The sequence below is a fragment of the Furipterus horrens genome, unplaced genomic scaffold (genome assembly GCF_987537825.1).
Source record: "Furipterus horrens unplaced genomic scaffold, mFurHor1.1.pri manual_scaffold_12, whole genome shotgun sequence".
Taxonomy (NCBI): Eukaryota; Metazoa; Chordata; class Mammalia; order Chiroptera; family Furipteridae; genus Furipterus; species Furipterus horrens.
The window spans coordinates 499,695-517,725 of NW_028327182.1; the positions used below are offsets into that span (position 1 = coordinate 499,695).

Consider the following 18,031-nt stretch of genomic DNA (forward strand, 5'->3'; position numbering starts at 1 on the left):
CTCTCTGATTGGTTGATGAAAATGCCGATGGGGGTATAACTGCAGTCACATGGGGGCAGCCTCAGTCCCATTGGTTGAAACAAGATTCCGGGAAGTCCTGTAAGAGCCGCACAGACAGCGGCTGCTCCCTGATCGCGGTTTGCAGGGGTGGCCCCTGGACAGCAACAGCCGCAGGGCTCTGGGTTACTGTGCTGCTGTTGTGGTTTGAATTTGAGCCCGGTGAGCTGCCAGTCCTCCTCAGTAGGTATGTTCTTTCTCAGCGTCCACAATTAACATCCTTCCGCTCCTGTTGTTAAAGCCGTATTCACGCCGAATCCATGCTTCTGATGAACTGCTGGTGGGTGTCCTTTGGAAGTCCAGCACCAGAGACACGGGAAGTCACGTGAGGGTGCTGTGACCCTCCAGCCTCCTCCCACGCACTCGGCTTCTCGGCCCGGCTCCAGCAGTGGCCTGTGTGTTGAGATGGGCGTGAGCTTGGGGCCGGCTGGACCTCCAGGGTTCCCAGGCTCTGGGCCGGCTTGTCCTTGCCACCTGCATCTGTTAGGTGTTGTCCTACTGATCTCCATTCCGTCCAAGCAAATGTTCCCAAAAGAGCCCGGGACACTCGCTTTCTCAATGAAAGTGAATTCTAAGGTAGTTGGTTCTGAGTGGTGTTAAAAAATACAGTATTCCCTCACTTACCACAGATATTCCGTCCTAGACCCCCCGCGATAGGTGAAAATCCGCGAAGTAGGAACCTTACATTTATTTTAGTGTTTATATATATTTTAAGGCTTTATAAACCCTTCCCACACTCTTATAAACCATTCCCAGTCCCTTATTAACCTTTTCCACACTTTTATAAACACTACTTATGTCTTAAACATATTCTACCCTCTTAAACCTATGTAACTTTAACAACATACGTATACAGTACCGCAAAATCCCGCGATATAGCGAAAAATCCGCGATAAATAATTAAATATAATATTTTTTAAAAACCCCGCGATACAGTGAGTCCGCGATAAGTGAACCACGATATAGAGAGGGACTGCTGTATTCCCAACCATCACCTGAGATGAAAACAGTTTGGCCATCACTAGGGCTGGGTCACTGCCCTGGGGACTCATGTGCGCAGAAGGGAGGAAGGCCCCACCCTGGGGAGCCTGCAGCACCCCTGAGAAACCAGGCAGCAGGATCCCCCGAGCTGCCTGTGCAGCCCAGGAACTGGGGGCGGCAGCGGAGGGTCCTTGCAGAAGGGTGGCGTCGGGAGGGAGAGACAGGAGGGCTGCCTGCATGCCAGGCCCGGCTGCATCCCTGGCGCTGAAACTACGGGGAGAGAGAAACGGGTGTCGGCCCAGACGGTCGGTTCCAGTTCTCGGTGCTCTGTGCTCTCCGCCCTCTCTCTGACTCTGCCTGTCTCTCTGATTCCACTGGCTCCTCCTTCCCTCCCATCCCACATCCCGTCAGCTGATGCCCCTGTGCACTCAGGAGCCTCCCAACCGCGCCGGGTCAGCCACCTCTGCAGAGCGGGGCGCTGAGTGGCAGCTTTCAGTTCACATTTGGTGGGGGTGACGGGCGGGACCGTTGTGAGCAAGGCAAGACCCACCGTTGTCTTGTGATTTCAGAAACTGGAAACTGAGATTCCGAGTCGTCCGTGTGACGGGCGCTTGCTGCCCGGCTCTCGCCGTCGGGACCGGAACACGCAGCGGCAGGAACAGCAGCCTGGGCGCCCGACTGCCGCAGTCGGGGCGGTTCCGTGCCTGTCCACCGCCGCCTCGCTGGCCTTCCTCATCCCGAACTCCAGCAGCAGCCGAGGCCGGCGCCACGCCGCGCTGAGCTCAGTTGTCCGCGGCCTGGGGGGGTCCCTGCCGTCTCACAGGGCTGTGTCTGGCCTCCCCGACGGAGGTCGTTCAGCACCGGCGGCTGCAAGGATGTCAGCCGCCCCTGGGCCCTCGGCCGCTCGGCGGACAGTTCTCGCTGAGCTCCGAGGGCGTCTGCATCGCGGAGGCCGCCATGGCCTGTCGCCTCCTGTGCTTCCCCCTCACAGCGCGTGCCACAGAGGGGCCCAGTGACCGGCACCTACACGAAGGACTGACTTTTCCGTCTACAAAGGACAAGACAGAACTTGAAGTTTTGCAGGGGCCATTGGAAGCCACACTGGATCGGCTGCTCCCAGCGCAGCTCTGCCTTCTCTCCCCCGGCCCCTCCCTGCAGCCGGTGAAATGGACCGGCGCCGCTGTTCCTACTCCGACCGCGTTTTGTCCCCCAAACATATGCTGGCACCCTCACTCCCAGGACCTCAGAACGGGACGGTAATCGCAGAGAAGGCCTTTAAAGGGTGGCTACGTTGAAATGAGGCTGTTAGGAAGGGTCGCATCCAATCTCCTGGCTGACCTAACGGGGAAAGGAAGTTGGACACGCACAGTCACCAAGGGCACGCACACGGCAGGGCACGCGAGGAGAGAGGGAGAAGGAGCTTCTCTCGGCTGTGGAGAGAGGCCTCAGGAGAAACCAAAGTGGCAGACCCTCTGGTGTGGGACTGGGAGCCTCCAGCACTGTGAGAAATACATTTCTGCTGTTTAAAGCACCCAGGCTGGAGTGGGTTATGTGGCAGCTCCAGGAAGCTAACAGAGATAGAGAAATTGAGGCCCCTCAGGAGGGAAGTGACTTCTCTCACAGAGTAGCCCCAAGCTTTCTGGAAACCCCCGACTGTTGCCTGCCCACGTGTGTGGGAATTTCCAAACACGTGAAGAAAACTCAGGAAAAGTATGGAGGAAGGAGGGACTGGCCAGGAAGTCAGAGACCTGCAGTCCAGCCGAGGCCTGGGTTTGCTCCTTCCTCTGCTCCCCACAAACAAAAGAAAGGGGTTCTGTCCCCATGTAGAACTCGCCCCCATCCTGGCCCCTCTGAACCCTGCCACATGTCCGCACACGCAGCGCTGACACCGTACAGAAGCGCAAGGCTCGGGCCGCTGTGTGCTGCGGTGATTCTGGAGGACACAGGCCAGGGAGGGTGTCAGCTGTCCCTACCGCCAGGGTGGCCGGGAGGGGTCGCGGCAGGCAGAGGCCAGGCTCCCAGACACCAGCCGCAGAGCTCCACAGAGGGGGCGTGTGGAGAGGGGAGTCTGGACAAGTCCTGGGCCCTAATGGGCAAAAGATGAGAGGCGACCGGGGAGAGGAGGCCTGCGCAGGCCACTTGGAGAACGGCAGGGTTGTCTGAGAGGCCCAGCAAGGGGCCTGGGCCTGTGGGCAGGGACAGGCAGACGCCCCCCGCAATCTGGTCCCCGGAGCTCTCAGTGCAGGCAGAGGTGTTACAAGGAGGGAGGGGCTTGCAAAGTTCTGTGCGTGCAGACGAGCACCATCCATTCCCATAAGGCCAGTGACGGTCAGTGTGCGTCATCCTGGTTTAGTCACCTGGCTACACGTCACCGGCTCAGAGTCCCCGAGCTGGGATGCCTGCAGGTCAGGATCTGTACTTTTTTGAGGGTAGTTCCTAGCATTCTTATACAAACACGCTGTTTACCTGCAGGCTACACGTCAGTCAGAGTCAGCAGAACAATGCCAGGAGAACGTGGGCGGGTCCAACCCCACTGCTGAACTCCCTCTCTCACACCTCTGGCTGCTGTTCATGCTCTGACCCAAGTCACTTCCTTTGACCCCTTTGCAGGTCTCTGACTCCCTGGCCGGTCCCTCCTTCTTCCATACTTTTTCTGAGTTTTCTTCACATGTTTGGAGAAGATCTGAAAGCTGGTTGTTCTTCATCTGCCTAAGTGGGCGCTCAAGGCAGGGGACACAGGGCTCCTCAGCCAGGCTCCTGTCCATCCGCCCCCCACCTCTGAGCAGCGTCTCCTCGCTGACCCCTGCTTGGTTCTGGGAGGCCTCACCATTCAGCGTCGCTGCGTGAATGGAGTCTCTGGAAGAACTAACTCCTCAGGTGGCCTGCTCCGCTCATTCCTGCGGATTCTTTCTGGTGACTCCCAAGCAATGAGTCCCTGCAAGGAAACTTCACTGTTGCCATTGCCAATGACTCTGGGGGAGGGGCATCGCACGGTCTGTGTCTTTATTTTTAAAGATTGATTTATTTTATTTTTAGAGAGAGGGCAAGGGAAGGAGAAAGAAAGGGGGAGAAACATCAATGTGAGGGAGACGCATGGATCATTGCCTCTCGTACGCACCCCGACAGGGGGACCCGCCACCCAGGCCTGTGCCCTGACTGGGAATTGAACCCACGGCCTTTTGCTTTGTGGGACGATGCCAAACCCACTGAGCCCCACGGGTTGGGGTGCCCTTTGTATCACACAGTCTTCCACGCTGCTCCCTCCGTCAGGTTTGGGGAAAAGCAGGCTGAGAAATGGAGACAGGGCCCGGAGGCCAGGGAGGCCCACAGACAGGGCATGAGGGGCCCGGCAAGGTGGGCTTGACCGATGCCAGCCTGGTGCTTCTGCTTCTGGGAAGCTGCAGCGCATGGTGGCCGCGAGAAAAAGAAATGATGGACCAAAATGGAGTCACTTCTGCCACATTGCGCCACCAAACCAAAGTGTAACAACTAACCTAGTGGCAGTTTCAGCTGCTCCCAGGAGTGGAATTGTAAACTGACCAGCCTGGAATTGGGTGACCAGCGGCCGGGAGGTGTCTGCCGGATAAGACTCCCTGCCTTGCCCTGGCTGGTGAGGCTCAGTGGACTGAGCGCTGGCCTACAGATTGGAAGGTCACCATTTGATTCCCGGTCAGGGCACAGGCCTGGGCTGCAGGCTGGGTCCCCAGTTGGGGGCTTGCAAGAGAGGCAACCACACATCTATGTTTCTCTCCCTTCCCCTCTCTTACTAAAAGTAAATAAATAAAATCTTTAATTAAAAAAAAACAAAACCAAGACTCCCCGCCTGTCCCTGCCTGAAATCACCAGCCCTTTTAACCTCCTAGCCCTGCTCCTTCTGCTGATACAAACTTTCCAACCTGTGCAGGGACAGAGCGCCCCTCTCACTGATGCGCGGGAAGCTGCCTGATTGGGAATCCCTTCCTCAAAGCCTGATAGATGTCAGGCTCACTCCCTGACTTGTCTCTAACGGGGCATTTCTTCTCCTGCTCTGGGGCAGAGTCCACGGAGGGGCAGCACCTCCCGGCCGGGTTCCCCCTTGGAGCACAGGGCTGGCTCTGCGGGTTGGGGGGGAGCACCCGGCTTTAGCTTTCATAAGAGTTCATTTGAGCCCAGCTGAGGATGTGTTAGGAGCCAGGGAGGAACAGTTTTGCAGCCTGTGTTGCATTTGCAATTAAGGAGGGGCTGTAGAAGGTTCCATGGCGGTGGGAGAAGGCCAGGTGGGGACTGGAGTTCAAGGCAGTTCAGATTCGGTGGTCTCTGGGGGGGTCTGAGATTCTGGTCACTTATCAGAAGCAGGGGTCTGAAAAGAGGCCTTTCAAAGGCATGCGGCAACCAGGATGCAGGGAAGCAATGGACGTGGCTTGCTTAAGGCAAAGATGAACTTTTAACTGAACAGCTACGTGCCCGGGGCGGGACTATCCACCAAGACCCACCTGCCCAGTTAGGGATTTATGACCAGATCACCCCGTGGGGTTACTTTCCACACAGCCCCCCTTTTTTCGTCCACACAGTTATACTCGGAACCCAGTCTGACCGGCCATATGCTGGCCTTCCTCCCCGGCACCCCCGTCCTGGCAGCAGAGTAGGTGGACGGCCAACGTGGTCGGCTGAGGAGGGCACGCGCCCCTCAGCGTCTCCCCTCTCCCTGGGGCGCTGCTTGGGGTCCCATCACACCCCAGCCCCTGTGGGAGGCCGCAACCGACTCCCTCCTTGACCGTGTGCATAACGCCACGTATCGCCATCGGACTCTTTCACGGGCGCCTGTCTGCTGAAATGCAGCAGTTTTCAGCCCGGGCTACACGTAAGAATCACCAGCGAAGCTTTAAAAAAAATACCAGTGCTTTTCCTGGGCGGCTCAGTTGGTTCGAGCGTCATCCCGGGGACCAACAGGTTGTGGGTTTAAAGCAGGTCAGGGCACACACCATGGTTGCGGTTTGCTCCCAGGGCAGGGCGCGCATACAGGGCAGCCAATCATTGTCTCTGTCTCACAGCGATGCTTCTCTCTATCTCTTTTTCTCTCTTCCTCTAAAGTCAATGAACAGCCCTGGCTGGTGCGGCTCAGTGGATTGAGTGCTGGCCTGCAAACCAAAGGGTCGCCGGTTCGATTCCCACTCAGGGCACAGGCCTGGGTTGTGGGCCGGGTCCCCGGTTGGGGGCACCTGAGAGGCAACCACACATGGATGCTTCTCTCCCTTCTTTCTCCCTCCCTTCCCCTCTCTCTGAAAATAAATAAATCCTTTAAAAAGAAATAAAATAAAATCAATGAACATATCTTGAGTGAGGATTCAAACAAACAAACAAATAGAAACTTTTTTTTTTAAAGGAAGACCCACAGCCCCGCTGGCTTCACTGTGTCCCCTGGACAAGCCAGGAGCTGCAGCCCCAGAGCCAGCCTTCCAAGGTGTGAACCAAAGCTTTTGGAAAGGAAAGTTGTATCTGCAGCTTTGATCTGGTTTTTAAAAAACACTCAAAATAGTTACATTCAAACTCAGTGATTTTCTCCTCTTACCTTTCTGCTTTAATCAACTTTGCTTTCCCTTCTCCTTGCTTGTTCCTTCTGATGCCTCTTCTTTAAGAAAAATTAATCTTGAACTCTTGGTGAGGGAATCCCTAATTCCTTTATAGTTTCACTTTTGGATGTCTTCTTGTTTACTAAATCAATAACCGCTCGGCTTTGAGGAGATGGCCGGAGTCCCAAAGGATCCAGCCACTCAGGCACAGAAGTGGAAGTGCCAGGGCGTTTGTGGGTACAGCGGGGGCAGGAGGCCTTGAGAGGCTGGAAGGGAAAGGGGTGCACAGCAGCCGATGCCGCCCAGGGGCCCCTCAGCAAACCGCAGCCTGGGAGCGGCTGCCCTGTTCCTGCCGGCGGAGCAGCCCCCATAGGGCTTCCTGGAATCCTGTTTCCACCAATGGGAGTGAGGCTTTCCCTGTCCAGCTGCTCGGCCAACCTACCAAAGCAGCTCTATTCTGACCGATCAAGACAGTGCCTTTTGGATCAATCGAACTGCCAGAATTTGGAGTCCTCATGTGCATGAGGAGCGACCAGTCAGGTACTGGGTCAGGGACTCCCTCTATCAGCCAGCTCCCCGCTGGCTCTGCCGAGTACTTTCCTTCCCACTGAAGATGGAAGGCTGAGCTTCCCCACCCGGGCAGAGCTGGCTGGCGCTGGGCTGGGCTGGGCTGGGCCGGGCTGGGCAGAGTGGACCTGAGTAGGCAGAGCCCACCGGAGGGAGGACAGGCCCCCGCAGCCCTGCTGCGTCACAACTGCGCCGTCTGCACTGACCAGTTTCCTTCTTCCCCGCGGCCCTAATTGGAGATTCCTGTTGGCATTGAATCGACGCCCATGATCACTGGCCGACAACCCTGTGAAGCAGCTGCTCTTCCCTGTCTGCCCCCACGTGCCTCATTTCTCCCCCTGAAACATTTACCCTTCGTTCAGCGGGTTGTCCCCCAAGTTCACAATCACGTTTTGAGGAGGGGTACACACGTCCCCGTGTTCACGAGCAGATTTTAGGGGGCTTCCTTGAGGCCCTTGTGTGAAACTCGGTGCTGGATCCTGCAGAGACACAACACTCACAAGCACCCAGGTGCCCTCCCCCTAAATAAGCACAAGCACACACATGCACATCGACTGACACAAACGCACACGTGCGCAGCCCCCCCCAGACACACGCCAACACACGCAGGCATGTGGATCGCCACGCTCCCGCCCGCTGCCGCCCACTCCCAGCGGGTCACGTCCCCCCGGCCTGCCGCTCAGGGCTGGAAGGAAGTGAAAGCTGAGTGAAGGGAAGTGAAACGCAACGTGCCCTTTCCTCCTGCTCCCGACACAGCCTGGGGGGCTGAGCCCGCCGTCTACCTCTCCGGGGCTCTGCAGCTGCTGGAGGTAACCGGGACCCCCGGGGCGGGGTCTGGGGGAGCACTGTGGGCACCTGGGGTGTGGGCACGCAGCCTCTGCTCACCTGGCGGCGGCCCTCCGCACCGCTCACCTCCGGCGGGAGGAAGACGGTCCCCACCGGGTTTTGAGATAGCTGTGTCCCGAGGGTGCTGACTCAGAACCACAGACGGTCAGTTTCTCTGTTGCTCGTCTGGAAACAGAGTTTGTATAGGGTTTTCGTTCACCCTCTTTTCAAAGTAAATAAACACTTCACAGAGAGAGGGACAAGACGAGGTAAATATCACAGTAAGCGGCTTCTCCCTTATGCCGGGCCTGGTCCTCACCAGCCTGAGATGAATCGCGTCTGGCAGGCCAGGAAGAGCCCCCGACGCTGGGCTGCATGAATCTGTCTGGGGTCCTCGGGGAGGACGCAGGCGGAGGTTTTGGCACTTGGTGGCCTCTGTTCCATGTCGCCAGGGCGAGGGGGACAAGGGACCTAGTGCAGGCTGCAGCGGGGGTGGGATGGTGACAGGGCTGCCACTGTCGTCTTCCGAGCAGTCACTGTAGTCTGAGAAGAGTCGAGGAGTTGAGGGGACCTGAACTGCCCCCCTCCCTGGTTCGAGGGTGCAGCCCGCACCCTTGAGACCAGAGTGACTTCTTGTCACGTTCCCGCGGGCGTCTGATGTACCTGCTGCAGGGACTGAGTGTGGGCCCTGGGAGGGTCTTGGGTGTCATGCATTTCAGTGATACCAAACTTCTCGTGTTTGTCCTATCCCGGCACCACTTATATTTTTCTTTAAATGAACTGGCTTAGCCCTGGCCAGCTGGGTTGGCTCTGGGTTGGAGCGTCATCTCGTGCACCGGAAGTTTTCAGGTCCGATTCCCAGTCAGGGCACATGCCTGGGTTACGGGTTCAATCCCTGCTCAGGGAGCGTATGGGAGGCAACCGATGGATGTTTCTCTCTCTCTCTCTCTCCCCGCTTCCTCTCTCTAAAATCAATAAACAAACATATGCTTGAGTGAAGGTTTTTTAAAAAGAAAGAAAAAAAATGTTCAGCTTTCACATTCTAATTTCTAAAAGCTCTTTCTCATTCTGTTTATTTTTTGTTCCTATTTTATGGACTCAACAGCTTTTTTAAACCGCTGTAAAGATATTAATTCCAGGTCTTCCAACGCTTTCTTTTATTTCCTTCATTGTCTCTATTTCCCCTCGGTTTCTTCTCTCTGTGTGTTATTTTCGAGTTTCTCTGCCATGTTAGAGCCTTTCTTCTCGTTCCTGGTGATATTTTGCTTGTTGGTCATATTTCAAAGTAGAAACTCAAAACCCTGCTGCAACTCCTGCTCTCGGTGTAAGCAGTGCTTGCTGGCGGGAAAGCTGCACTGTAAGGAGGCCTCTCGGTAGCCTTTCATTTGGGGACCCCTCCTTGCCTGTACCTGGAGGCCTTTTCTCTGGGGTCCCTTCCATATGCTGCGTCCCGGCAATCTGAGCACAGGGAGGGAGAAGGAGGCTCAACACGTAAATCTGCAGCTTTGCACTCACCCAACCCTTTTTAGCGTGAGTTCATCTGAGCTCTTTCCTCTTCCAGGCACCCCAATGTTGGTGGGGGGCCCGCCCGGGCGCGTGGCCCTCCTCTCCCTGCTTTGGGTGGTGGTGACGTCCTCTCTCAGCTCAGCCACGTCCACAGATGAGGAACGAAAGCAGCTGGTGAGGAGGGAGGAGATGATGCAGCTCGGGGGGCCGCTGGTGCTGACGCAGGACGAGGAGCTAGCCAACGAGAGGCTCATGGCCCTCAAGGAGAACGAGACGCGGCAGGCCGTGCTGGACCGCCGGTTCCCGCCCAGCATGCACTTCTTCCAGGCCAAGCCTCTCATCGAGAGAAGTGCGGTGTTTCGCATCCTGCAGAAGATGCCAAAAGGTAGAGGCTGGGATGGTGACCTGGGGTCCTGGGAAGGTGGGAATCCAAACTCGGAGCCGGCAGCTGTTGTCATCGGGCCTGCGTTGTTCTGAACGGCTGCTCCGCCCCGGCTCCTGCTGGCAGTTTGGGAATGGGGTGTCCAAAGGTGGCTCCTGGCTCATCCCGGAGCCCCGAGCCCCGCTTCCGCGGGGACTCGCCTCAGAGAGGGAGCAGGAAGTAGGCCCTGGCTGTGACTGGCCTTCCCTGACAAAGCCGGACAAGTGACCTCCCGCAGGACAGTACCCTGGGCCCTTCGTATCTTCCCCCACACCCCGTCCTTCCAGCCTTTTCCAGGGGCTGAGTTCCCAGGGAGGACACGTGAAACAGCATCCCGGACAAACACATTCCCAGTAGTGTATTTTTTCCGTGTAAACGTGAACAGCAGTTTGCAGCTGACAAGGACTTTACCGTTTCTGTTTGATCTTATTAAGAGTTTGGTGAAGGGGAAGTCCCAGGGGACAGAGCTGTCAGCTTTAGAGAGGGTGGCACAGCGAGCCATCCAGCCGGGACCCCAGTTGAGGGCCAGTGTCAAGGCCAGGTGCTGAGACAGAGGAAGAAGTCCAGGGGACCACGGATGCTGGGCCTTGCGGAGCACCGGGGCCGGACTTGGGTCAGGTCCGGAGTGCAAGCCAGGGCCGCAGATGGCAGCCCGGCAGACCAGAAACCCCCATGGGAATCACAGGGTGCAGGCTGAGGATCAGGGTGGGAACAGGGCCAGGACACGTCCCTGCTCCGTCTTTTCATGCAGTGCTGAGGGGGTGGGAAGGGGGGCTCTGGATGGAGATCTAGAAGCAGACGCAGCTCCACATGAACGTGGACTCAGCTTCCTCCCACGCCTGCCCCTCTCCCCTGCGCAGGGGCTGCCTTGCACGTCCATGACTTCGGCATCCTCAGCATGGACTGGCTGGTGACCAACGTCACCTACAGGCCCCACTGCCATTTCTGCCTCACTCACCGCGGGGCCCTGAGGTTCAAGTTTGCTCACCCAACACCCCCCAGGCTGGCAGACTGTTCGGAGTGGGTTCTGTTAGAGAAGTACCGGAAGGAGCTGCAAAACGTCACCGAGTTTGATGACAGGTGAGCGGCAGTCCAGAACACGTCCCACGCCCGTCACAGGTGGGCCGTGCATGCGCGGGTCTCTCTTGGGGCAGACGTGGCTGCAAAAGATCGAGGCTTTTTCTTTGAACATTACGGGTTACTGTGCTTCACAGAGGCATTCAGCGCCCTTTCTGTCCGCAGGAAGGTCCTGGTACATTTAAAATCCAGTTTGATCAGCAAAGGGTATTAACAGCAATAGTGCTGTTGCATCAAATGGAATGTATCTCAATGCTCAATAGGAGCAGGAGGAAGGAATACTTCTGGCTCCTCCCCCGTGACCGTTCAGCTGGTGGATGAAACAGCGTGAAACCGGGATGGAGCAGTTCCCTAGCAAACCTGGATAGTGATGTTACGGTAACAATTATTTAACCACAGCGCCCCGCACGGGCTGTCGCATGAGGCTGTTTCCCTTGACGAACGAGAACCATGAAGCTCCGTGTGGGTAAGGAAGTGGCCAGGGCCTCGGAGCTGGGACATGGCTCATGTCAACGTTCGAAACGTCCAAACCTGTGAGGAGTTGTATGAGTTTCTTTGAGCCGAACTGATGACAGTTGCCAGGAAGCAAAACCTCAAAAGATTGAGAAAACGCTCCAGAGAACGGCAGCTCTGCAGCTTATTTTCTACGCTGCGGTCAGCGGGGAGGACGCAAGGGGCTACATGAAATCCACGGGTGACAGATGAGGGAGGCGGGAGAGAGCCAAGTGGGGAAACCTCTGGGACTGGGTAAAAGTTTCTAACGCAGGCGGGGACAGACGGTTAAGTGTCAACAGTGAGCAATTAACAAGATAATAGTAGCAGTGAGGGCCTTCTGGTCTCTGCTCTGAGGCAGTGAGGGGTCTGGAGAGAGGAAGCTACCTGACATTCCAAGGGTGCGTTATGGGAGGTGCGAGGCTACAGCAAACGGGCTGGGTTTGGGGGAGATTGGGCTTTGTCTTTGTCGGGGGAGACGCTGCTCTGAGGGGCCCCTGAGGAAGCTTCCGGGTGGCACTTTAGCTCTGGGTGCGCCAGGCCGCCACGCGGGCCCCCCTGAGCTGGTCCGGCTGCATTGGGGGGGGGGGCTCCTTTTCGCCCACGCTAATCCCGGCTGTGACCTGACCGTGCAGGACCACGTCCAAGGTTATTTCTGGCAGGCAGACCCGTCTGTCTGCCAGGGCCCCTGACAGAACCACAGACTGGGCGACGTAACCACATAGGAATGTGTTTTCTCGTTGGTCCGGAGGCGCAAGTCCAGGACCAAGGTGTGGTCAGGAGGCCTGATGTCTCAAGAGGCCTGTCCCCCCGCTGGCTGCCACTCACTGTGTCCCCACGTGGCCTGTCCTGTGTGCCCGCTCACCCCCGTGTCTTGCTTGATACTGACCTCTACTCTTGGACTTCATTTAATCTTAACACCTGGCAAGTCCCTATCTCCAAATACACTCACCCTGGAGGAGTCAGGGCTTCAATATACAAATTTGGGGGGAACTCAATTCGGTGCACAACACCCCCAGAGAGAGCTTGGTCTAGCACGTAAGGACCGTGGGCTCAGGTTGGCTAAGGGCACAGAGGGGACAGGAGAGGCCGAGCCGTCTCCCTTCTCCCAGGGGTGCAGAGCAGACCTCGGGGAGCCACCATGACCGCCGGAGGCTGTGCCTGGCCTGTCACCCACCTGGCCTCTTACCACCGCTCGCTATGGCGCCTTTTCTGGGAGGGAGAAGCAGGTGGGCGGGACTCCTGCGGGCGCCGGGACACTCGCAGCATCGGCGTCGGCCGAGAGCTGCCTGCTCAGCCACCCGCTGTGTGTCCCGGCAGCCTTCTGAGGAACTTCACGCTGGCGACCGAGAGCCCCGAGCAGGCGTACCCAAACCAAGACAGCGTCTGGTCTCGGTTCGAAACCATCTTCCTGACGCTCTCCGGCCTGGTCCACTACGCGCCGGTGTTCCGCGACTACATCTCCCAGGCGCTGGAGGAGTTCCACCAGGACAACGTGCTGCTGCTGGAGCTCAGGGCCATGCTCTACCCGGTGAGTCGCCTCCTCTCCCCCACTGGCTCCGGCTGGGCCCTCGGATCCCGCCTGCCCTGCAGGTCATCCCAGGCTCCCTGCCCAGTGCCAGGACGGGACTGCGTGATGATGTCACTCTCAGGGGGACGTGGGGTTTCCTGGGACAAGAGCAAGGGGCCCTGGGACGGGCTGGGCTGTGATCATGGCCCCATCGCCACTACCTCCCTCCTCTCCTGACCCCCACTTCTCACCTTCGCCCCCTGTGCTCGGCGCCAACCCCCTCCCCACCCCCGGCCTTGGACCTGGAGCAGTGCCCCTCGCTGGGACCTCTCCTGACCTGTCTCCTTTCATATCAAAAGTTAGCGTCCCTGCGTCCCTGGGGACCGTGCTCTTGCTGCGGAGCACAGCTGAGGGTCTGGGAAATGGGCCCGTCGCCTCTAACAGCGGGGACACGCAGGTCCCCAGGCCCTTTCTGTGGAGCCAGGTGCGTTTTGTCTGGGGTCTTTGGTGGCAAGCCTCGCCCCTCCAGGTGTCCCACACGCAGAGCCTCGGACCTCTCGGTGCTGGCTGAGGTGTCTGCGACGGGGGCAGGGCCTGGGCACCCTGCCCTTCTCTCTGCCGGCAGCCACTCTGAGACCAGGCCCGATGGCTCCCTGCACTGCGCCTTGTCCTCCACGGGCTACCGATGGTTCTTCTTTGTTGATAGGTTTTATGTATTTATTTTTAGATAGAGGGGAAGGGAGAGAGAAAGAAAGGGAGAGAAACATCGATCGGTTGCCTCTCATACACACCCCAATGGCGGATCAAACCCGCAACCCAGGCATGTGTCCCGACCAGGAATCGAACTGGCGACCTTTCGCTTTGCGGAATGATGCTCCAAACCACGGAGCCGCGCCAGTCAGAGTTACAGACTCTTCTTACTTCCTGTTTGTTCCACCACAAAAGCTTTCTCCCTGATTTTTCCTCAAACCATTCTACACCCAACCTTTTCTTTAACCTTGGTGGCATCAAGTTCAACTCTTTGGCCTGGAAGGAGAGCCTGTCACATCTAGAGTATACGCACCACCCCAGCCTTACTCTTGTTTTTCTTCCACCTCTTCCTCCCCCTTTTTCTTTCTTTTTTCTCTCCCGTTCATCATTCATCAGACGACTGCAAGCTGCTATCGTGGGAGGTGCTACACTCGGTGCTGCGTGTCCTTCCGAAGGGACGACACCCAGCACCGAGACTCTGGGAGACTCTGTGGGTAAAAACGACACAGGACAGACATTCCTGTCCGTGTTACAGAAGCGTTTACAGGGTGTAGGGGGAGTACAGAGGAGTGGTGAACGTCCCCCGATGGGTGGGAGAGGAGACACACGTGCAGCACAGAGCACAGAGCGGGAAGAGTCCTGGACGGTGTGGCCGGGTCCACAGAGCTGCAGGGACAAGGGGCACAAAGGCCCCTTCCTTGGTGGGATCCACATCAGCAAAGGGATCGGTGCTACAGACACTCATCTGGAGCCCATTTGGGAGAACAAGGAGCTCATCATGATTAGCTCCTAAGTGTCTAGGGCTACTCATTGAAAGGAAGGCCGAGGGCCTGGTCGGGCGGCTCGGTTCATAGGAGTGACGTCCCGTACACCAAAAGGTTGTTGAGTTCGGTCCCTGGTCAGAGCGCGTACAGGAGGCAACCGATCGATGTTTCTCTCCCTCCCTCTCTCTCTCTTTCTCCCTTCCTCTCTCTAAAACATATGAGGAGCAAAAAAAACAAAAAGCTGCCACCCCTTGCCCAGTAGGGAAAAAAGTACTAGAACAAACTGAGTATTGAAGACAGTGCCTTCACGTGTGTCCATATACATCTATAAAACCCGTCTGGAAAAAAACACGCGATATACAGAAACCCTGATATTGTTGCGTCCCAAACCTGTGGCATTCTGGTTGGGATCCTAGGCTGACTTGGCGCGGCCCTTGGAGGGTTCAGTGGGCGCCGTCAGACAGAATACACCGGCCCCCAGAACCAGTAATTCCAGTTTGTGGGTCGGGCTCCTTTCTCTTCTTCGGAAACAAAGCTTCCTCAAGCCTCCACGCTCCCTTTCTGGGCCTCGGGGACTGACCCAGCTTCTCCCCTAGACAGGCCGGTGCTCCCGTGAGGTTGGCTGCAGGCTGGCAGAGAGCGGGCCTCTCCTTGCCGCCGCCCGCGCCCGGCTGAGGTGTGTCTGCCGGCGCCATGTGAGTGCAGGCGCGTGTTTTCCATCCCGGGTCTGGGCCGGGGCGCCTCCACAGAGGTTCTGTGGGTTTCGTGAGCAGGGTAAGACCTGGGCCAGCACGCCTTCCACACGCGAGGGGAGGGTGGAGCCCACCCGCTGTTCAGAGAGCTTCTGAAGGGCAGGAGCCGGCGCAGCACCAGGCCCACGTTCGCGCCACAGACGGCGCGCCCCAGAACAACCGACGCCCACGCCGCGGCGGGAAAACCCTTCTCCCCCTGTGCCTGGCTCCAGTGCCTCTGAGCCCACCCTCCCTCTGCGTCCGGCGTAAGCCCCGCCTCGTCGGTTTGTCGCTCAACCCGCTGCACCACCTCCCAGGAATTGCGGGGGTCCCCACCTCCCCCTTTGTCCCCTGTAATGTTTATCTCCAGCACCTGCATGGTTGCCTTGTGTTGTTTTAACATAGGAGCGCTGGTTTCCCAGCTAGGGTGGCAGCCCATCTGGCACCCTTTGGGGTCTTCAAGTGGCACCCATGCTTGTGGGGGTGGTCCTCACACTTGGGTGTGCACAGGTTAATTTGCACACGACCTCCCGGGATTGTGCTGTGCTCTGGGGCCAGGACAGAAGGCCGCAAAGTGAAGCCGCCCCTCCCCCTCCTCCGGGGATTCTGATGCAGGTGGTCGTGCCCAGACCACACCTGAGAGGCTTTCGGAGCCGGTGCCCCCCCCAGCCCCCCGTGGGGCATCCGGCAGGACGCTCGTCCTTCTGCCGGGGAGCGAGCGCCCCCAGCGTGCGCTGAGCAGCGGCTGCTTCTACCCCCACCCCCAACTGGCCCTCTGAGGAGAGCCCTTCCTGTTGGGCAAATCCTGGCCACTTTCTCAGCATGGGGGTGGGGGGCTCCCCAACCCTGGTGGGCCCCTCAACCCTGGTGGGCCTGGGGCTCCCTCCTCAGGGTGCAGGGAGAAAACCGCAGCACAGGGTCTGGGTGTGGGTGGCTTTCGTCTCCAGCTTGGTGGGGACGGGTTTGGCAGAGCGGCTGGGCCGTTGGCTTGGGAGGACAGAGGAAGGCCGGAGCCTGGTTCCCTGTTCAGCCCTCTCCCCTTTCTGCCGCTGACCCAGCCAAGTAGGGAGACAGGCTCCGGGACCTCCAGCCAGGGGACCCAGCCCAGCCCACCCCCTCTCCCCGTCCCCCCATCCCCCAGCTAGCCCTCCTGGAAGGTGGAGGGCTGCCAGGACTTGGGATTCTGGGAGCGGCTGAGGGGGATGGGGCTGACCGTTTGTTCTGGCTAACCCTGCAACAAAGGCCTCTTGCCATGGAGAGTCTGTGCCTTAATGCCCCCCATTAGCCGGAGTAGGGGGGCCATCGACACATTAACAACTAAAAACCGCCTGCTCTGGAATTCTTTTGCTGAGCCGCACCACTCCCCCTCAGGCTTGTGTGGCTAATTCAGGGCCTGGGACGGGGTTGATGGACTATCCTGGCTGCTCAGCCTCCTATTGTGTTACTAATGCTCAGGAACAAAGGCTACTTGCCCTTAGCAACAGTTGCTAGGCGGGTCTTATGTCCTGGGCTCCAGTCCCTGCCCCCACGGCCAGCGTCTGAGGCCCAGACTGGGCCCTGTCCCGTCTGCAGAGTGGAGCTCTTGTCCCCATCAGGGTCACCGACGGGGGGACAGCCCTGCTGGCTCTTACCGATGAGGCTCCTAGGAAGAGGCTGCTCTGTAGCCGAGCCCACTGGTGGCAGTCCGTCCCCACGTTTCTGGCTGCTGCCACCTGGGCCGCGCTCCCTTGTCCCCCACCACTAGGCTTTCCCTGGAATCTCAGCAGACCCTTCAGGAAAAAGGCCACCTGGCTTTTTGCTGCAGTGGCCACGGTTCCCTGGCATTGGTGCTCTTCTGTAAGGACACCGACAGCAGCCCTGGCCGGTGCGGCTCGGTTGCTTGAAGCAGAGTGTGTAAACTGAACGGTTGTGGGTTCGATTCCCAGTCAGGGCACATACCTGGGGTTCGACCTCGCCCCCCTGGTCGGGGCACCTGGGAGAGGAAACCCACCGATGTTTTTCTCCCTCCCTCCCTCCTTCCCCCTCTCTCTGTAAGCATGTCCTTCCTCGGGTGAGAATTAAAGAAAAAAGCAACAGCCTTTATCTCACCAGGCTGACTGTTCTGTGTACCTGTCTGTCAGGTCAACAGAGATGGCTGTCTTAGCCCTGGCTGTACGTTATTTATGCATCAGCATCACCGGGCTGGGGGGAGCAGGGACAGGGGGGACTAAAGAGCAAACAGGTTCCGGCCCAGAGACTCCCTGGGTGATTCCGCTGTGCAGCCAAGGCCAAGGTTCCACGCTGGGGGCAGGGCCACAGCGAGACCCCACCCTCGGTGCCAGCAGGGGGCTGAAGGAAGTCCGTGGCCCCCCCAGCTCCAGCTGTGCAGGACAGCTGAGGGTCTCAGCCCCTAAGCCTCCAAAGTGGCATCTATAAAACGAGGTGGTGTCCTGTCCAGGATTAGATGGGGCAGCGTAGAAGCTCAGTTTGTGCCTGGAAGCTCTCTGTCAAGAGCCAGAAATTCTGAGTCCTGGCTTCTGGTCTCAGGGAAACTAATTGTGTGACCGTGAGCAGCTCTCTGCTCCCGAATTCCCCGTTGCTTCCTTCCAGCTTCAAAATTCTGCAATTCCATGATAGTGTAGACCATGAAACTTTGCAATACTATACTGGCTTATGGAAGTCGTGTGCAGTGTGGTTAATTTCTCCACAAACATACAGTTCCTCAGTGAGACCATAGTTAAAAACTGGGGTAATCTGCCCTGGCCGGGTAGCTCAGTTGGTTGGAGCCCCACGTCCATACGCTAATATGGTGGGTTCGATCC

General features: G+C 57.9%; 1 protein-coding gene across 3 annotated transcripts in view; it reads left to right on the forward strand.

Annotated features, from left to right (window-relative positions):
* Positions 1-18,031, forward strand: part of ADA2 (adenosine deaminase 2) — a 43,411-nt gene that overhangs the window by 11,573 nt on the left and 13,807 nt on the right. For all 3 annotated transcript variants that reach the window (XM_090258778.1, XM_090258780.1, XM_090258779.1), the window contains exons 2-4: positions 9,541-9,870; positions 10,767-10,986; positions 12,796-13,006. In XM_090258778.1, the coding sequence (XP_090114904.1) occupies positions 9,549-9,870; positions 10,767-10,986; positions 12,796-13,006 (753 nt within the window). In that variant the 5' untranslated portion in view covers positions 9,541-9,548. The remainder of the gene's footprint in view (positions 1-9,540; positions 9,871-10,766; positions 10,987-12,795; positions 13,007-18,031) is intronic.